At 41.5% G+C, this 21792-nt stretch overlaps 1 protein-coding gene across 2 annotated transcripts in view; it reads left to right on the top strand.

Moving 5' to 3' along the window:
- The window catches only part of zbtb16a (zinc finger and BTB domain containing 16a), a 276018-nt gene extending 257009 nt beyond the window's left edge, over positions 1-19009 (top strand). For both annotated transcript variants that reach the window (XM_072283921.1, XM_072283922.1), the window contains exons 6-7: positions 2968-3135; positions 13383-19009. In XM_072283921.1, the coding sequence (XP_072140022.1) occupies positions 2968-3135; positions 13383-13612 (398 nt within the window). In that variant the 3' untranslated portion in view covers positions 13613-19009. The remainder of the gene's footprint in view (positions 1-2967; positions 3136-13382) is intronic.
- The last annotated feature ends 2783 nt before the right edge of the window (positions 19010-21792 follow it).

Genomic DNA, 21792 nt, shown 5'->3' with positions numbered 1-21792 from the left:
GAGCTTGCAGACTAAAGACTGAAAGGCTCACAATCTTCAAGTCTAGGGCAAAGATGGAGTTTGAATAGGAGAGGGTGGTAATGATGGTACGTTTAATCCAGATTATGTTGTGACTTTCTGTTGAAATAATCCAATTATTTTATCTAAATGCACCCATATCATCTCTTTAATCTCCAGTTTGCTTTTATTTACCCTTTCTAAACATTCAAGACTATGGTAAAAATTAGGACTATCGCAGAGTATCATGGGATGTTGGGAATTGGAGTGGAGGACAACAATCAAATCAGCAAGGGTCTCATTGAACAGTGAGGGAGGCTTCAGGGTTTGTAAAGATTACTCTTTCTTTTTGTTATGTTAAAGGGTATAAACTCAGAATATTTTGAAATCAAAAAATGACTCTGAGGTGTAAGCCTGACCTGATCTTTTCTGGGGAATCTAAGTGACCATAATTAGCATTAGCTCAGCTAATAAATCACCTCCCATTGCAACTCATGAAGTAGTTGAAACAGCTTTAAGATGTTTGAGAAACAATGAATTGCTTCCTCCTGAAAGGACGGCATGGTAGCATTAAGCTATTACAGCGCCAGCGACTGGGTTCAGTCCCCACTGCTGTCTGTAAGGAGTTTGCACGTTCTCCCCGTGACCTCATGGGGTTCGTCAGGTGCTCCAGTTTCCTCCCATAATCCAAAAATGTACAGTTTAGTTGGTCACTTCGGTGTAATTCTGCAGCACGGTCTCACCGGCCTGTTGCTGTGCTGTATCCCTAAATATCATTATCTGTAGCTTTTATCCATTTATACATTTTTCTTTCTCTTCCATTAACATCCATGAACTCTGTTTCGATAACATGTCTGATGTAACTAAATTGCGATCACCTTGTTGCTGTACAGTGCTGAATGAAATGGAAAATATAATGTGCTTCCACACAACATGACACCTCAGAGAACTTTACAATGAATGAAATAGTTTTGAAGTGTAATTTCCATTGTTCTGTGGGGAAGCCAGGAGCCAGTTTGTTCACAGTGAGCTTTCACAAGTGGCAGTGTCATCACAGTGAGCGGAGCTTGTGAAGGTCAGTTGAGACAGTGAAAGATAAAAGCATAAGTTTAGAAGAAAGCAATTCTTTATTATATTGTTATTTATTTTATTTGGGTATACAGTGTAAGAACAGGCCCTTCCTGCACCGTCTTTTACTTCCATGTGACCAATTAATCTACTGAACTATAAGAGTTTGAAATGTACGAGGAAACGTGGAGCACCTGGAGGAAACCCACGTGGTCACGGGGAGAACGTACAAACTCCTTACAGACTGTGGCAGAACTGAACCCAGGTAGCTTGAGCTGCAATAGTGTTGCACTAACTGGACACTACCCAAAGACGTACGGGATAGATAGATAGATAGACAGACATACTTTATTGATCCCGAGGGAAATTGGGTTTTGTTACAGTTGCACCAACTAAGAATAAAGTATAAATATAGCAATATAAAACCATAAATAATTAAATAATAATATGTAAATTAAGCCAGATGGAAATAAGTCCAGGACCAGCCTATTGGCTCAGGGTGTCTGACTCTCCAAGGGAGGAGTTGATGGCCACAGGCAGGAATGACTTCCTATGACGCTCTGTGTTGCATCTCGGTGGAATGAGTCTCTGGCTGAATGTACTCCTGTGCCCCACCAGTACATTATGTAGTGGATGGGAGACATTGACCAAGATGGCATGCAACTTGGACAGCATCCTCTTTTCAGACACCACCGTCAGAGTAATAGGTTAATTGGTCACGTGCGTGTCATTGGGCAGTGCAGGCTCATTGGGCCAGAAGGACCTGTTACCCTGTTGTATCTCTAAATATATAAAAATCACAAACATGTTTCATGATTTTGAAATGTGATTAATTTCAGTGGAATAGTTTGAATAGGTATGACTTTATTCCCTAGAGTGCAGGAGAATGAGGGGAGAACTGATAGAGGCATACAAAATGATGAGGGTATAGATTGAGTCAGTGTATGCAAGCTTTTTCCCCTCAGAGTGGGTGAGACTAGTACAAGAGGCTATAGTGTAGGGTGAAAGGTGAATATGAGGGGGAACCACTTTGCTCAGAGGGTGGTGTGAGTGTGGTTGAGTTGCCAAATTTTAAGAGAAGGTGCATGAATGAGAGAAGTATGGAGAGTCAGGGTGTAGGTAGATGGGACTAGTCAAAAGAACAAGTCAGCACCAACTAGATTGGCTGAATGGCCTGTTTCTGTGCTGTAGTAGTACTCTTATGACTATTATTTAGGCTAATGGTAATTGTAGCCAGTGTTGGTATGTGGCCAAGTGGTTAAGGCATTCGTCTAGTGATCTGAAGGTTGCTAGTTAGAGCCTTGGCCGAGGGAGCATGTTGTGTCCTTGAGCAAGGCACTTAACCACACATTGCTCTGCGACGACTCCGGTGCCAAGCTGTGTGGGTCCCAATACCCTTCCCTTGGACAACATCGGTGGCGTGGAGAGGGGAGACTTGTAGCATGGGCAACTGCCAGTCTTCCATACAACCTTGCCCAGGCCTGCACCCTGGACACCTTCCAAGGCGCAAATCCATGGTCTCATGAGACTAATGGATGCCTTAAAAAATTGTAGCCACCAAGGCTGCTTATGAATAAGCAATGAACAAAGCATAAGTGAGGCTCAGTGAGGCTTGCTCAGTTATGCTCTTCCTTGCTCCATAAACTTTCTAAAGGAACACTACATCACAGAATCAGGCCCTTTGGCCGATCTAGTCCATGCCAAACTATTATTCTGTGCAGTCTCATCAACTCACACCTGGGTCGTAGCCCTCCCATCTCCCATCTTCTGTCTCCCGTCTCCCTCAAGTTTCTATATCAAACAAGAGGTGAGGAAAGAATTCCGTATCAGCTTTGAATAGTTTATTATGGAGCATTGTTATCCTGAGGAAATTCTTGATTTTTTTCTTCTTCCTCCTCGCAGGTGACCACCCTTATGAGTGCGAGTTTTGTGGGAGCTGCTTCCGTGACGAGTGTACTCTGAAGAGTCACAAACGCATCCACACTGGGGAGAAGCCCTACGAGTGCAATGGCTGTGGCAAGAAATTCAGTCTTAAGCACCAGTTGGAGACCCACTACCGGGTTCACACAGGTAAACCATTATATGGGCTGGTCTCACCCCTTCTCATTCTTTTGCACCATTTCAATTTGTAGAAAAAAATAATGTTTTTTGAAGTGTTAGCTTTATTTGTCTAGTGTACGATTGAAGCATACAGTAAAATGCATCATTGCCTCAAGTCAAATCAACGAGAAGTGTAAGTATAGTGTGGCAGGAGAAAACGTTCTGGTCTAAAGGCAGCACCTGAATAGCGACTTGAGTTCAAAGTAAATCTGTCATCAAAGTACCTATATATAACTATATACAACCCTGAGATCTGCTTTCTTCAAAGTTCAAAGTAATGGCTGCAGCTCACAGAATGTCACTGTGGTTAACTGGCACCATCTTTCTGTCTTTGTGGCATACTTAACAAATCCATAATAGGGTAATAACTAAGAGTCAATGAAAGACTGCACCAATTTGGGTGTCCAACCAGTGTTGGCACCCAGTGATATAACCTATCCACAAGTCCATGCCATCATTGTCCTCTGCTCACAGGATCAGATTGGTCAGTGTTTTAAGTTGATGGCCCACATAAATATTGTAGTTTCAAAAGTAGTGAGTGATTTACTTCCTGATCCCCTAAAATCCTCAGGCAAGTCAGGAGAATGATGAAATGCACTTTATCTGTCAAGTTCAGTGCTCCTCAAACTAGCCTCAAGATGTTTGCTGTTGTCCAGTTGGTTGACCGCTCCATCCTCCACCCTAGTCGTTTATCCCCTCAACCACCAGCACTGTTTGCTGTGGTGCGAATCATCTGCAAGGATACTAGAGCAATGCCTTCCAATTTCTGACATGTATCAAGACAGCACTGTGAACACAGCTCAGCACATCACGAGAACCTTAGATTCTGTGCATGCTTCTCAGCCTCTCAGTAAAGCAGCCAGCATAATCAAAGACCACCCCCACCCCTGGCCAACATTCTCTCTTCTCTCTCATCGGCAGAAGATCAAAAGCCTGAAAGCAAGTAACACCAGGCTCAGGGACAGCTTCTGTCTCACTGTTGCCAGACTCTCAAACACAGCTCTGGTACTATAAGATAGATTTGTAGCCTCACAACCTACCTAGTTATGATCTTGCACTTTATTTACCTGCACTGCACTTTTCCAGTAGCTTTTACACTCTATTCTGCATTGTTAATGTTTTACCATATTCCAGCTCAGTGCACTGTGTAATGATTTGACCTGTATGAACAGTATTCAAAACAGGCTTTTCACTGTATCTTGTTAGATGTGACAAGAATAAACAAAAACCAAAGACAGCAAGCGTGTGGAAACACCATAGCCAATATGTTCTCTATCAATGTGCAGATCATCCTAATTTGGAAACTTATTACTGCTTCATTAGTTCTAGGTCTAAGTTCTCTAACTAGATACACAATGTGTCTTGGGGAATACCTTCATCTTCAAAGATTCCAAGTTCAAAGTATATTTATTATCAAAGTATATGTGCAGCAGACAGCCTGAAATGTGTCTTGACCACAGACAGCCATGAAATAAAGATCCAAGGAACCCACCTGTTCAAAGAAAGTCATCAACAACCACCCCCCCCACCATGTAAAGATAAAATAGTGCATTTGGGGGTGGGCAATAAATGCTGGCCATGTCGCTGGGCATCCCGCTCTTCCCTCAGCCATCCCGCATCCCTTTGAGAACAAGTTGAATCTGTTCCCATTTACTCAACATGGTGGTGCAGCTGGTAGAGCCGCTATTTCACGGCACCAGAGACCCGGGTTCAATCCTGACCTCCACGGCTGTCCGCATGAAAGTAGCAACTTCTCCCTGTACGTACCACTGTGTGTTCTCCAAGTACTCTGCTTTCCTACAGTTTCCCAAAGATGGTAATCGTTAGTGCAATTGCTGCCAGTGTATAGGTGAGTGTTGGAAACTGGTTGCTGAGAAAGTATGATTAAATTAGATTATGAAAACACTCAGTCCTCTTTTATTGTCATTTAGAAATGCATATATGCATTAAGAAATGATACAATGTTTCTCTGGCGTGATACCGCAGAAAACAAGACAGACCAAGACTAACACTGACAGAACCACGTAATTATACAGTAACATATAGTTACAGCAGTGCAAGCAATACCATAATTTGATGAAGAACAGACCACGGGCACAGCAAAAAAATAGTCTCAAAGTCCCAAGTTGATCGACTCTCGAGTCCCCGATAGCAGCGGCAAAAGGGAGAAACTCCCTGCCATAAACCTCCAGGCACTGTCAACTTGCCGATACCTTGGAAGCAGCCGACCCTGAGTCCATCCGTCTGAAAACTCCGAGCTTCCGAGCAGCCTCTCCGGTACAGCCTCCTGAGCGCCATCCTCTGCCAAGCACCTTCGACCTCGCCCCAGCCGCTGAAACACGCAAAGCCGAGGATCTTGGGGCCTTCAGCTCCGGAGATTCCGGTTACCACACAGTAGCAGCGGTAGCAAAGCAGGCATTTCAGAAGTTTTCCAGATGTTCCGCTGTGCTCTCACGTCTGTCTCCATCAAATCAGAATTGTGCACGGTCCCCTACTTGACAAATAACAGATATTCATCACCAGAGAGGCTGCACGCGCTGCCGTCACATCGCCATCTTCTCCCCGTATGGGCTGAAGGTGTGAAAATATAAATAGGCTGTTGGTGGTTGGAGTAGTTTCAGTGGACTGATGGCCTGTTTCCATGCTGTAGTGCTCTATGACTTTACTTTCAATGTGCACGGTTCCGATAAAACCCTCACAATCATTCCAATTGACAGGACTAAATTCAGCCCAGCCCATCAGAGGTAAAGCACTCTCTACCATTCAGCGCATCCACAAGGACCACTGTGACAAGAAAGCAGTAGCCATCATCAAGGGCCCCCACCATTCAGGTCTGCTCTCTTCTCACTGCTGCCATTAGGAGGGTAGTAGAGGAGCCTCAGGTCCCTCACCACCAGGTTCAGGGACAGTTCTTACCCCTCAACCATCAGGCTCCTGAACCAGTGTGGATAACTTCACTCACCACAACAATGAACTGATTCCACAACCTATGGACTCACTTTCAAGGACTCTACAACTCATGTTCTCGATATTATAAATTTGTTTTTTTTAACAGTTTGTCTTCTTTTGCATGTTGGCTGTTTATCAGTCTGTGTGTAGTTTTTTTTCCCAATAATTTTATTGTATTTCTTTGTCCTAGTGTGAAAGTCTGAAAGAAAATGAATCTCAGGGTAGTATGTGGTGACGTATACATACTTTGATAGTAAATTTTCTGTGAACTTTGAATAAATCATTTCTTACCTTTGAACTTTGAATAGCATGGAAGCCCAGTGAAATCCTCAAAGTATGTTTATTATCAAAGTATGTATCCATTGTACAACCCTGAGGTTTGTCTCCTGACAGGCAGCCACAAAACAAAGAAACCCAATATATGTATATAAAAATAGCTGTCCAACAAAAAGATAAAATAACCTATTTAAGAAAAAGAAGACCATCGAAGACCAATCGTGCAATGAAAAACAAATCATGCAAACAGTTACTGCAAGCAAATAACATTTCTGAACTGAGGTCAGTATCATAGTTCAGCACAGACCCGAGTAGCGAGTCTTGGAGCAGCGATCTGAATCGGCCCATACCTCGCCTTGTGTCCTGACACCCTGAACTTTTCAATCTGGCCTGGCACTTAACTCTCCATCTGAACAACAGGTTCTGTCGCTTCGAACAACGATCTGAACCAGCCCGTACCTCACTTCGGGCCTCAATACCCTGACCTTTACAATCTGGCCTGGTACTTAAACCTCCATTCGAACAACGGGATCTGCCGCATAGGTACGCCGAGCTTTGCCGCCTTGATTTGGCATGCAAATCTCTATCGGGTAGATATGCTCTGGACCCCGCAACTTCGATTTTGGCCTGTGCCCAACCTTTCACGCTCTTCCTTGCTCTTGGCGATGAGCCTGTTGGCTTGCCTCACCTTGGTTCTGCACATCGAATTGCCCCCAAGTCCGAAGGAAAGTTACACACTACTAATTGTGATGATCATTTGCCAGAAAAAGTGTGATTAACAAGTATTTAGTTGCTATCCTTGTTTTGTTAGCCACCAGCCAGTCGTTGCTGAGGTTCACCTGTGCCACCTTAAACCCCCGGTGCCACTATTCTCTGTGTAAAAACAACCTGTATCTGTGCGGTACTTAGAAGTGCAAGCCATTCCCATGCTCAATTCTTAATTCAGCACATCACGCCAATCAACAAACAGAGCCAGACATGTTGTGATTCCCAATTCTTTCCTCCCTGACTCAATGAACATTGTCAATCCTCTTTCACACTCTAATTGCTTATTGCAGGGATTTGTCCTGCATCCAGTAATGATGTGATTGAGGATTCTGCTCCTGTGCAACATGAAGAAATAAGTGGATTGATGCTCAGCCTCAAAATGTGGGCTGGATTTTATTTCATTCTAGAGAAACCTAATTTGAGGCAAGTTTTCGAATTGCTAATTGAAACGGAACAGTTTCTCTGCAGCTTGGTGTGTGGTTCGTGGTATTTAAACTGCAGTTTGGAGCTGGAAATGAAAGCTGAGGCTTGAATAAGTTGAATTGGGGCTGTGGCAGATCTGAGCCTGTGAGGTGGCTGTTCATTTGGGTTCTGTTTTTGTGAGTTGCTGCTTCTGTGGGGTCGGAGACTGAGAGGGGAAAAAATCGGGCACTGGAGACCAGGACCAAGTCTTGAAGCTAATCCCCAGCCCCCATCCACATGTGTACAAAATGGCCTGGTGAGTACCAACCCTAACATTGCCAATCAAATGGATTGTTTTTATCCTTTCAGCATCATTTTCTTATGCTGATCATAACAATTATAGAACATAGAGCAGTACAGCACCATAGAGGCCTTTCGACCTACAATGTTTTGCTGACCTTTTGACCTTCTCTAAGATCAATCCAAACCTTTCCTCCTACATAGCTCTCCATTTTTTCCCTCCTTGTGCCTATCTAAGAGTCTCCTAAACACCCCTAATGTATCTACCTGTACCACTACCCCTGACAGCACATTCCACACACCTACTGTCCTCTCTAAAAACAAAACCTACAGTAGCTCTGATATCCTCCTTATACTTTCCTCTAATTTCATCAAAATGATCCCACCTGATATTAGCTATTTCCACCCTGGGAAGAAGTCTCTGACTGCCCACTCCATCTATGCCTCTTATCACCTTGTCCACCTCTCTCAGGTCACCTCTCATCCTTCCTCACTCCAAAGAGAAAAGCCTTAGCTCGCACAACCTATCCTCATACTCTCTAATCCAGGCAGCATCCTGGTAAATCTGCTCTGCACACTCTCTGAAGCTTCTGCATCCTTCCTATAACACGTGGCCAGAAATGATCAAAGTTATCTGCTTTTTGTGCACCTTGTAATAAATTTTCAGAATGGCAAAGTGCCCAGAGGAGACGCTCGTAAGAGAGTCACTCGAATTTATGTTGCTGAGTGAAACTCATTCATTTAGGCATCAGGCATTGCTGACAATCCTGCAGCATTTAATTCTGTGTCTGTCAGTGAGACTCTCTCTACAAAGCTTCTTAATTGAAACTGAAACAAACTAAACCTTATAGACGTGCTTGTGATGGGAACGTATAGCAGAATTTATTAAAACAGTTGTAGACAATTTTGTCCCCATAAAATCATTCAGAATCTTCTCCAACCAGAATCCTTGGATGAGCCATGAGATCCACAATCTGCTGAGGGCCAGATCAAGGCTGAGTGCTTTGCCCCCTGCTCAACTTATTTTACACTTATGACTGTGACGCTAAGCACAGCTCCGATGCCCTGTTTACGTTTGCTGACGACACCACTGTTGAATGTCAAATTAAGGTGGTGACAAATTAGCATATGGGGGGGGGGAGATTGAAAATCTGGCTGAGTGGTGCCACAACAACCTCCCCATCAATGTCAGGAAGACCAAGGAACTGACAATTGACTTCAAGAGGTGGAAACCAGAGGTCCATGAGCCATTTCTCATTGAAAGATCAGAGGTGGAGAGGGTCAGCAACTTTAAATTCCTTGGTGTTATCAAATCAGAGGCCCTGTCCTGGGTCCAACATGCAAGTGTAATTATGAAGGAGGCACGGCAGCATCTCTACTTCTTGAGGAGTTTACAAAGATTGGACGTGATATCTAAAGCTTTGACAAACTTCTATAGGTGTGTAGTGGAGAATGTATTCACTGGCTGTGGAACAGCCTGGTATGGAAACACTAATGCCCTTGAATGGAAAATCCTACAAAAAGTAATGAATATGACCCAATCCATCATGGGTAAAGCCATCCCCATCACTGAGCACATCTACACAAAATGCTGTCACAGGAAAGCATCATCCATCATCAGGGACCCCCACCACCCAGGTCATGCTCTCTTCTCACTGCTGCCATTAGGAAGAAGGTACAGGAGCCTCAGGACTCACACCACCAGGTTCAGGAACAGTTATTACCCCTCAACCATCAGGTTCTTGAACCAAAGGGGGTAACTTCACTCAATTTCACTCACCTCATCACTGAAATGTTCCCACAACCTATGGACTCATTTTCAATGACTCTTCATCTCATGTTCTCAATATTTATTGCTTATTTATTGTTATTTTTTGTATTTGCAGAGTTTGTTGTCTTTGCACACTGATTGAACACCCAATTTGGTGTGATCTTTCATTGATCCTATTATGGTTATTATTCTATTATGGATTTATTGAGTAGAAAATTAATCTCAGGGTAGAATATGGTGATGTGTATGGACTTTGATAATAAATTTACTTTGAATTGAAATGGTGTTAAACTAATCTTGTGTCCTGCAATATCTTCCATTTTTCCGCTGTCTTCTCCTCCAGCCTTTAGTGTGGAACAGCTGGCACTCTGACCTCCTATTGGAAGGCCAACGAGAGGTGCCCAGTTGTGACCTTGTACCCTATTGTCCGTCTGCACTGCACTCTCTCTTTAATCGTAATACTTTTTGTATGCATCCTGTTATTGTACTACTGCAATACACTGCTGTAATTATCTGTTTGGATGACCAAGATTTTTACTGCACCTCAGTATACGGTATGTGACAAGAATAAACCAATCTAATTTACTAGCAAGGCTATTTAATTGGGTGAAGTATCCCAACCCAACCCAAATCCACTGAGATACAACACAGAGCGTCATAGGAAGTCATTCCTGCCTGTGGCCATCAAACTTTACAACTCCTCCCTTGGAGGGTCAGACACCCTGAGCCGATAGGCTGGTCCTGGACTTATTTCCTGGCATAATTTACATATTACTATTTAATTATTTATGGTTTTATTACTATTTAATTATTTGTGGTGCAACTGTAACGAAAACCAATTTCCCCCGGGATCAATAAAGTATGACTACGACTACTAATATGTGGCCTTTAGCTGGTGTCCACCCAACACTTTGTCACCATATCTTCCTTCTGAATGCTAAAAGATTTTGGAATCTGGAAGTGATGATCATCTGGATGCACTGAGTAGAATACGAAAGATTTACTTATAGGGAAGTCAGATAAGCACATGAAAGTAAATGTGGGCAGTATCAGATTAATTAAATTGGGAAGAGTTTCATGGAATCAGAATCAGGTTTATTATGAATGATGTCATGAAATTTGTTGTTTTGTGGCAGCAGCACAGTGTGAACATAAAATACACTGTAAATTATAGTAAGAAAAATATATAAATATGTACTGTACATATATATACATACGCATGCATATGTATGTAAGAAAGCAAAAATAGTGAGGTAGTTTACACGCAAACAACAGGAATTCTGCAGATGCTGGAAATTCAAGCAACACACATAAAAGTTGCTGGTGAACGCAGCAGGCCAGGCAGCATCTCTAGGAAGAGGTGCAGTTGACGTTTCAGGCCGAGACCCTTCATCTTTATCATGAATGGGTCCTGACGAAGGGTCTGGGCCTGAAACGTCGACTGTACCTCTTCCTAGAGATGCTGCCTGGCCTGCTGCGTTCACCAGCAACTTTGATGTGTGTTGATAGTGAGTTAGTGTTCGTTGTCCATTCCGAACTCTGGTGGAGGGGAAGAAGCTGTTCCTGAAATTTGAGTTGTGTGTCTTCAAGCTACTGTACCGCCTCTTTGCTGGTAGCAATGAAAAAGGGGCATATCCTGGGTAGTGGAGGTCCTTAATGATGGATGCTGTCTTTTTGAGGCATGCCTTTTTAAGATGTTCTGGATGTTGGGAGGCTTGTGCCCATGATAGAGCTGGCTGAGTTTACAACTTCCTGCAGCTTTTCTTGATCCTGTGCAGTGTTTCTCCCCCCGCCACCCCAACCCCTTATCAGACAGTGATGCAACCAGCCAGAATGCTCTCCATGGTACATCTGTAGAAATTTGCTAGATTCTTTGATGACATGCCAAGTCTCATCAAAATCCTAATGAAATATAGCTGCTGTCATGCCCTCTTCATAATTGCATTGATATGTTGAGCCCAGGATAAATCTTCAGAGGTGATGACACCCAGGAACTTGAAAGTGATAACCTTTTCCACTGCTTACCCCTCAATAAAGATTGGTGTGTGTTCCCTTGGTGTCCCCTCCCCTAAGTCCACAATCACTTCCTTGCTCTTACTAACTTTGAGTGCAAGGTTGTTGTTCCAACACCACTCAGCCAGCCGATCTGTCTCACTCCTGTCTGCCATAGATTGGCTGGGCAAAGGGCCTGTGTCGCTGATGAAAACTCTCCTCCAATTGAGCATTACTGCTTGTGTCAAATACATTGCTGGAGGTCAGTCCTTCAGTGACCCGAACAAAAACTTTTTTTATGTTTCAACGATAAAGCAGTTTTTAAGAACTTTAACACTAATAAAAGTGTTTGGCACATTGTATTTTGTTAGGTTACTGAATTAAAGAAATAGGATATATGGTAAAGGGAGAGACTATATGAACAGTCTACTTCTTTGAGCCCTTTCCTGTCTTTATTAATATAATTCAATCTGTCATTTACATCAATCACTCCCAGTGATCACAAGTTCCACATGCTCACACATACTTGACTAAATAGGTTTTTTTAAAAAAGGGTCAAGTTTATTATCACTGTTTATTACTATTTGTTGTCTTGCAGCAGTACAGTGCAAGACATCAAAGATTACTTATGATTTACAATAAAAATATTAACGAAGTGAAACAGTGCAAAAGAGGATGAGGTTGTGTCCATGGGGCATTCAGAAACCTGTCAGGGGAAGAAACTGTTGCCAACAGCTCTAAATGGACACTTAATCAAAGTTAAATTTCAATGAGATATTTTTATTGTTACTTGGAATCTGAGAACTGATTTCAAAGCAATTGTCATTGTTTTGGTTTTGCTTTGCTCCAGAGGATTCTATCTGTGTATGGATATCAATTGTCCCATCCTCCACATGCTATTTGCCTCTGTGTGTGTTTTGACCTTGTGTTCCTTAGACTTTGGAACTTCACGCAATCTGAGTGTAATAGAGGTGCCTTCTACAATCGGATAGACTACTGGCTATTGACTAACACACAAAGAGAAGCTATTTTCTAACTGACCTTATTGGGTTACAACAGGAGATATGGCAATGAAGGAGGGAGAATGAAAGGACTTTGAGATGAATATTTGGGGCTGGGGGGTTGGACATGCTGAGGAGAAGTCACTGAAGGCCAATGTGATTGTGTATTAAGAGATGGGTATGTTGCTCTTTATCATGAATGGAAATAAAGAGTTGTTTGGGGGCTTGGTGAGACCACACAGGGTGTATTATGCCCACTTACTATCTTCTCAGCTAAGAAAAGATTTACTTGCCACTGTGTGCAATGGTGAATCATAAGACTTATTCCAAGGAGAGCTGATGTAGTCTGGTGTTATTCTCTAGAATGTAATGGGTGGGAGCAGATCTCATTGAAACTTTTTTTTAAAGGGCTTAATACAGGGGATGGAGGGAGGGTATTTCCATTAGGTCAGGAAGCCAGGACCAGGGCATACAGTTGGTTATGCCATTGAGGACAGTGATGAAGACAAATTCCTTCCCCAGAGTGTACAAGTCTTTACCCCTAAATGGCTGTGATAAATTTCTGGGTCCAAGGGATGCTGCTGGTCTAGAAGAGCAGCTTTACTACTGATCAGTGGTGGAGAACCTTGAAGAGTGAGGGGAAATGGTAATTTGGGGGTGTGGAGATAAAGGTGTGTAATTAGTGGCGGAAGGCAGGAGTGGTTGTTGTCATTTAATATTTGGCCAACGGATTCATGTGTTTTTTGTTACCTCTCTAGGAGAAAAGCCCTTTGAGTGTAAGCTGTGTCATCAGCGGTCGCGGGACTACTCAGCAATGATCAAACATCTCCGCACCCATAATGGGGCCTCCCCCTACCAGTGCACGATATGCTTGGATTACTGCCCGAGTCTCTCTGCTATGCAGAAGCACATGAAAAGCCACAAACCTGAGGATATCCCACCAGACTGGAGAATAGAGAAGACTTATCTCTATCTGTGCTACGTCTAATCATCAAAAAGAGAATAAGGAAATAAACAGTGCTGTGAACGTGGAGAGGAGTTCTTTTTTTTTAATTGTTTTGAACCATTTTCTGTGTTGTGCACAGTATGCTTGGATTACCTCGTGTTGTATGACCTCGTTCAGTTAATGTTATTTTTGTTCCCCCATGCGCTTGTCTCCCTCTAGCCTACCACCTTGAGCCATTTAAGTATGTCAGGCAGTGGTAAAAGGGTTAAGTACTTAAAAGACTGCCAAGTGCCAGGGCAGAGAAAGCAATTTATTTTCAAATTTATACGAGTGTGTAGTCATTACCAAAACTGGTATTTTTTTTTGTTATGTTTTTTTTTAAAGAAATAATGACCCGGGTTGGTTGATTTGGCCAGGGTCAAAATTTATTCCAAAAGCTACCTCTTTATTTTATTTTGTCAAGTTCCTAAAGCACAGTTGCAGTATTTTTGTTTCTAATTGTTGCCGGGATCGTTCATCTCATGCTTGTTGCTATTTGCTGTTTGTATTGGCAAGATTACAGCACCTATCTGTAAAGGGGTTGTGGGAATGTAGCTAATTTTAGAGGTGGGGGTGGGAAGTGGGATGGGTGGGGAATGGTTTAAAAACTAAACAGAGGTAAGGACAGAGCTTGCTACACATGGCTCTTTCCTTTCGGTTTGACAGCAAAAAGGGAATGGGGCTGGCCTTAAAATGAAAATGCTTGTCCTAAAGATTGGAAGGGCAACCATTGGTGACTGGGTTTCTAAATTGAGATAACTGGGCAAAACAAAAAAAGTGTTAAAGCTTGGATTACAAAAACAGTTTATGTATCTTTGTTAAAATGTGAAGGAACAAGGAAAGAAGTATCACTTGGGACAGAATCTGGACATTTGGCTAACGTGCGGTGTGTGTGTGTGAGAGAGAGAGAGAAAAACAGATTGGATGTTTAATGAGGGATTTTAGTAAAGAATATTAATACACTGAATATAGAGGGTGAGGATTTTTTGGTTCTTTGGGGCTGAGGCAGATCTCTGTGAAATTCAGACAGAAATGATTAGATATTTACAAAATTGTGATATTTTTGTAATATTTGTTGGTCCTTTTTGTAGGTTTGCAATGAGTTCCATCCCTTTCCACCTCTGTGATGTGAATAATTTTTTTTGTGAATATGTGTGGGAATTGATGCAGTGTCGTTGTATCCCAATGTTATTCCATGCATTTAGCACTAAATCAAAAACAGAGAAGTTATTTCATAGTATAAACTCTAGTTATGAATAAAATCAGGCAGCACATTGGATAGACTTGCTGAGGGAGGAGAGGTAGGGGGTGGAAGAGGGACGTTCTCTTGCCAAACAATGTAGGAGGCAATTGGATATAATGTTGCATCTGACTGAAGGATCTTTTAACTTGACCGTGTTTCATGAAGAATGGTTTGTTAGTTGTGATTGGTAATGAGTAAAATTCTTGCTAAAGCTGCACAGGGCCAAAAACTTCCAAAATTTCTGGCTTTATTCTCCTGCCTAATCTATCATCTTCCCTACCTCTCCACCCTTATTCTAATCCCTCGTTCCCTCTCTTCCCCACTTTCCTGCCTTTTATTCATTCATTATCGTGTCATTTTGCAACCCCAATAACTAACTCTCTCTGTTGCATCTCTCTCTCTGTCACATCGCCCCCTCCCTCCCTCCCGCTGTTGCGTCACCCCCTCTCCCTCTTGCTGTCGCATCTCCCTCCCCCCTCCCAGCTTAGCATTCCCTTCTCAGTCTCCCTTCCCCCCCCTCTTCCTCCATGCTCCCCTTCCTTTTTTCTACCTCCATACCTCCGTAACACTGTCACCTGTTTCTCCTCTTCCATAAAGTTTCTTCCCAAATGCACTTCAGTTCTTAAAGAAATATTATGGACTACTAGTCCCCTCGATTTTGGAAGGGAAAATGTAAGGAACAGGGAATAAACACTTGGATAAAGATTGGGCTTTCTCACTGAAAAGCCCTGTACTCAATTATAGCACTTCTGCAATGGAAGATATTTTGATGTAATACTGACTGTCCACGCTGGAACCCCAGTCCTTGCTGTTACTTTCCTCAGAATAGCTGAACACAGAACAAATATGTTGGAACTGCAAATAGATGGCAATTCAGCCAGTTAATAATTTAAAATACTTAACAAAAGTGTAACTTCATTTGTTTAACATGTGAAACGTTTAAGGTTTATTAACTGCAGCACTTGTTTTCCTTGAAATAATGACGTTGCTCCAGACGTGACAAATCTGACCTGCCACAATTGCCATGTGAATTACTGGCTCACTGCAATGCGCACTTAGTTGATGTTGTCAGAAAACACTATGGGGAAAGCTCCCCTTTAACAGAAAATTGAAAATGCATATTCTCTCAAATTTTCTGGAATGTGCAGTTTCAAAATTACAGTTTTGTTGCTGGTGAACTTAATGTACAGAAACTAAGATAGTCTAGTGTTTTCATTTGGACGGTGGACATGGATGGCTTGGTTGATGGCCTATCTTTGGGTTTGACCATCAAAGCTGGAAGAAAGCAAAACAAAAGAGATGGCAGATGCTGGCATATGGAATGGAAGAGAGAATGCTAGAAGATGTCAGCAGGTCAAGCAGCATCTGTAGAGTTAAAAGATGTAAGCTGATGGTTCAGGTCAAGACACCGCGTCAACTCAGTGTTAACTTGCATCGTTTGCCTCCATAAATGCAACTTCACCCTCTGATTTCTCTTAGCATTCTGGTTTGGAAGAAGCCAAAGCTGTTTGGCAATTTGCAAATTTTCTCCAGTATTAAGTCCACTTAGTCTCACCCAGGGTGGTGTATTATCAGAACAAGTACCACATGATAGTATGTCCACAAGGTAGTGCCTGGATTCTTGCAGGATCATATTCTGTTGCATGCAAGCTGATCATGAGAAAGTTAAGTTCATTGTTTGACCAGACAAAGAACGCAAGAACATTTGGCAGACCCATGGGGCTGTTACTTCAAGTAAGGAGATTTGGTGAAATGGCTTCCTGTCTCTGGGTTTAAAAGGGGAAGCTTCTGCCTTTCATTCTCTAATGTTACCCCACAATAGTGGTTAGGGAGTCTTCCAACAATACAGCTGTAAATTGGGACTCAGTGGATGGCTTGTGCAATGAAGTGGAAACTAACACTTTGCAGGAGGCTGGATGGTGACATGTTGATGATTCATATTGCATCTGTTGCTGAGTTACCCTGGACTTGGAATACTTGTTAGCAGGTTTTGACCTGGGAGTACCTGACACAGGCCTTTGGCAAAGGTTAGGGCCTAGGCTAATGTTACTCTGGGTGAACCTGGTGCTGACTGCAACACCAAATAGGGAGGTGTTTGATTTTTGAAAAGCTCCAAATCCCTACGCCCAACAAAGAAACCCTCTCACATTGCGCTTGCAAATTACGATTTTGATTTAAGATGGTGCAAAATGATTTCAATCCTATCGTTGTGAAATGTATTTAACTGTAAACAAGACAAAATCACAACTGTACAGCCAGGCTAAGCTCTAGCCAGTTGTGATCCAGTTGTTTTCATTCTATTCAATACACTAAACCACAGTCACCATTGTCAATAGTTACGTATTGACCCAGAGTGTAACTGATCTGACTTGACCTAACCAACCTGAACAAGATCCTCTAATTGAGAGTGAGGCTGTAGTGTGCAGCACCATCACTCAACAAGGATTCAGAAAAAAGCAGTTGATCAGTTTGATCCTTTGCTGATACATCCTGTAGCCCAAACCTTCAAAAGTTGATTTACCACCAAGTCAGCTTAAAGGTATATTATATTATAATGTGAATCTGAAAAGGAATTGGAGACACAAGTAGTGCCCATGTTTTTGGAAAGGTAAATGACACTTGATTAACATGGGCCTATCTTTTCCATAAGCTTAGGTACAAATAGCCTGATACACAGTGGCCTCTACATTGTTAGTGGGTTTCAGAAATGTACAGCCTTTGGGTGTGAAATGCTCATTCTAAACCCTTTTGAAACTGTGAAAACACTCAAAAGTACAACTGTAGATTTTATCTTTTAAGCCTGGGTTGCATCAGGAGTGAGATGCTTAACACTATCATGGAGTATTGGTTAAATTATACTGAGGTGAGTATTACTTTTCTAATTTAACCTTGCTGTCCTGGTTTTGTTTTATGTGGCACAAAATATTTAGGGCAAAAATTATGAATCTCATTAAAGAACAATTTAAAATGAGTGCATTAATTTCATTAAATGCCCAGGGAAATAGGTTCCACGTGTTATTTGCACATTCAGCTTTTCTGAGGATTGTCATCAAAGGAAGGGTTCTTGTGAGGAGTAAATTGGATCTGTCAGTAAAATAGCACTGGGCAACAAATATTTTGATTTAGTGCAAAAGGTGCAAAGTAACATATGGATGTTTATGATGGTGTGCCTAAACTGTCTACGATATTTTCTACATTTTTTTTTGAAAAAAAGTAATCAGGCTTTAAATTCCTATTGCAGTCAAGTGCAAGTGTTGCATATGTTTATGACAAGAAGGTGTTCTATGCTTTGTACATTTTTTTTGTTCAGAAAGTGTGTTTAAAAACAAATCCTTTGTCTGTTTTACTTTTAGGGTGTGTTTCTTGTGCATGCGCCAGTTTACGATGGTGAAGACTTGTAACGTTGCAGAAAGAGGCATCCTGCCCAGTTATATATACATATACATATATATTATATATAAATATTAGCACTGAGGACTGCCATTTTGGACCAAGTGTATCCATGGCAACCAGCCATTTTGTTTTTTTGTATCAAGTCTGTGACAGCGCATGTGCCAGTCTAATTGCTTTGTATTACAATTTTTTTTTAAAATATAAAAATGGTGTTATTATTTTTTTTAATTAATGTTATAGTTGAGTCTACCTCAGCACCTGTTGTTAGCTTACATTTAGAAGGTGCCATTTTCGTTAATCTGGAAATTTAAAAAAAATCTTTTCCTTTTTTTCCCTTTTATTTTGAATGAGAACAGTGTTCGGAATAGTGTTCGCTGGTCCTGTCCTCGTCAGCGCAAAAATACGCCAACAGCGTGGGCGTGCGCCTCATCCACGTTGTGATGTAATCATCCAAGCTTTAATCCCTCTTTTTCCTGTGTAAACTTTCCCTCTGCTCTCATTTTTTTTTCAGTGTTCCGATACAGGGGGAGAGAGAAAAAAAAGAAATGCTGCAGATTATTTTTCTTCATGTGTCACTAAGTGAAGTTTGTGCCTTCAATAGCGAAAGAGAATATTTTTTACATCCTACTAACAGTAGATTTTTGTAGTGAGCATTTTTTTGTATTTTATTTATAAGTCATGTAAAAGAAAAATAAGAATAACAATTGTTTCAGTTGTATACCTTGACTCTGCAGTTAGAAAAATAATAAATGATATGCATTTCAGGTGTTGCTACTTTTGCTTTCTTTTTTTTGTGATAGTGATTCCATTGAATTTTTGATATAAACTCCAAGGACATGTCTAAATGTTGGCGCAGCTCTTTATCTGGCCCAGGACTCATTCTCAAGGTTTATGTACAGGCTTAGTATAAGTGCTTGTATTTTACAACGAGCTACGGACTGGTTTGATGTAGCAGAGCAGAAAATATAAGTTCAAATCCCAGCAAGAGTTTGATTCCAATCACATAAAAGATATAGAAATTGAGGTGACAGAAGAATTGTCTATGTTTGCAGATAATACAAATATTGGAGATATGATTGACAGTGTAGAGGAAATTTTGACTATAGGAGTATATAAGTAGCATGGTCTTTTGGGTAAAAAAAAAAGCAGCAAATGAGATTTGTGTGTGAAGTACTACATTTGAGGACAATTCAGCCAAGGAAAGGATCATACAGTAACTAGGAAAATATCTGGAGTTGTAGAAGAACAGAGGAAGCTAGGAGAGTGTGTCCATAGGCAGCGATGGCAGGACAGGTAGATAAGGCTAAAAATAGTTTCCTTTATCATCCAAGACAGAGGAGGTAGAGCAGGGAGGTTATGTTGGAACTGTATACAACACTAAGTAGACCACAGCATGAGTACTGTGTACAGCTCTGGGCATCACATTACAAGAGGATTTGGAGAAGGCACAGAAGTATTTTATGAGAATAATATAAGCCCTGAAAAATGTTGGTTATGAGAGATGATTGGATTAGCTGAGTTTGATTTTTTTTTAATTTGGAAGAGAGTGGGCAAAGATATGCAAGATCATAAGCTGCTCAGGCAGAGTTCAAAGGAATGATCTATTTCGGTCATCAGACAGGTCAAAAACTTGTGGGACAGACTTGAAGCAGGTGGAAGGATTGGACAGAAGGTGAAACATTTCCTCCTTGCTCGAAATACCTGAAAGGGTGAGAAATGGAAACTGTAATCAGGCTTCAACAATAGTTGGTCAGGGTTCTGTAAGTACACAATAGGACTTGAGGGTTCTTTTTATATAGTAGGGGAATTAAGGGTTATGGCGAAAAGGCAGGTAGGTGGAGATGAGTCCATGACCAGATCAGCCATGATCTTATTGAATGGCAGAGCAGGCTCGATGGGTCAGATGGCCGACTCCTGCTCTTATTTTTTTATGTTCTTGTGTTCTAAGAGGACTACCATCAAGATGCTGATAGTGGGATTAGATTGGTTAGCACACATAGGGCAAGGTGCAGATGGGAGGGGCTTACCAACTATTCTTTTCTTAGATTATCAGTTGAAGCGATCACAAAGCTATCTATTTGTCATCAGAAAATAATTGTTTTTATCAATGTTTTAAAAGAAGGTACCTGCTACCCTGGCCCTATCAGTTGTATGAGTGACTTCTGTTCCACTCCAATATCAGTTGACTCTTGAGCTTTGGTCAGGTATGACCAATCAGGTCTACAATGGAAGTGGAATAAACACTGGTCTTGCTTATGTGGTCTCTGAGGCTATTCGATTTAATATATTTACAATTACAATTAATTATTCAATACATTATTCGTGGCTTGCTTCAAGAGCAGATCTTGTTACATAAATTAATGTAGCTTCATGATAGAATTGCATTGTTGAAAACCCCAGTAAAGGAAATTCAATTCTTCGTGTTGGAATAGTGTCTGAAGGAAATACAAATTAACATCAGTTATATGCAGTCCTGTAGGAAAATTGTTTATTTTCTTTCAGATTTTTGGAGAGAGTATGGGGAGGCTGTTTCTTTGTCAGTCTCAGATAATTCACGTGGGTAAGGTGAGTCAGTTTGTGCCGTTGGAGGCAGGAGAATGAAGCCAACGTTAGGAGCTCCATTCTGGAGCCTGCCCCAGCAGCAACCAAAGAACTCCCAATTCTATCCACAGGAGTCTTCCTGGTGCCTTCAATCAAACTTTAAAGCTGATAAATTAGTCTCTCATCTCTGAGGAATCTTGCTCTGAGATAGATGGATTACTGAGGTTAGCTGATGTATGGGTGCCTTTGGAATCAACTTACTTGAACTATTGACTTCACATGTAGTACATTGAAACATACAGAGAAGTGCGCTGTTCGCGTCAGTGATCGACACAGTCTGAGGATTGTGCTGGGTGTGGCCTGCAAGTGTCACCGTGTTTCCAGTGCCAACGTAGCATGCCCACAGAATACTAACCCTAACCATAGACCTTTGGAATGTAGGAGGAAACTAGAGCACCCTGTTGGATCTGGTGATATTGATCTGAGGTTCTTTGGAAGTCAAGAATGAGGTATAAAACTTGGTAGATATGGACATTTTATTAAGTGTGTCAAGAACAAAGAATGAACAAAAAAAAGACAATAAAAAAGTCATGGTCATGTATACTCTGACAAGAGAGAAACAAATTTTCAGTGATGACCTATATAATAGCTGGCTTCAAGCAGCTTGACACCTGCAGAAAAACTGAGAAGCTTCTAGAAAAAATGCAGAATCTGCTGTACTACAATTACTGGAAAGTTTACAGAACAATTACAAGTATACGGGATATTATATAAAAATTATAAGCAAACTTAAACTACAGGGAAAATACCAGAGAAATAATAATTCTATAGCCTAATCCAACAACTTGGAGGATACCCAAGCAGTCAGAGGGAGAACATACAAATCAGACAGTGGCGAGAATTGAACTCCAAATGGTAATGGCTGGCACTGTAAGGCATTGAGCTAACCATTACACTATCACACTGCCCTTGTGGTTTGTACTCCAACTAACCTCCAGGATTGGCT

The sequence above is a fragment of the Mobula birostris genome, chromosome 20, assembly GCF_030028105.1.
Source record: "Mobula birostris isolate sMobBir1 chromosome 20, sMobBir1.hap1, whole genome shotgun sequence".
NCBI lineage: Eukaryota > Metazoa > Chordata > Chondrichthyes > Myliobatiformes > Myliobatidae > Mobula > Mobula birostris.
This window is presented reverse-complemented; position numbering and strand designations above follow the sequence as displayed.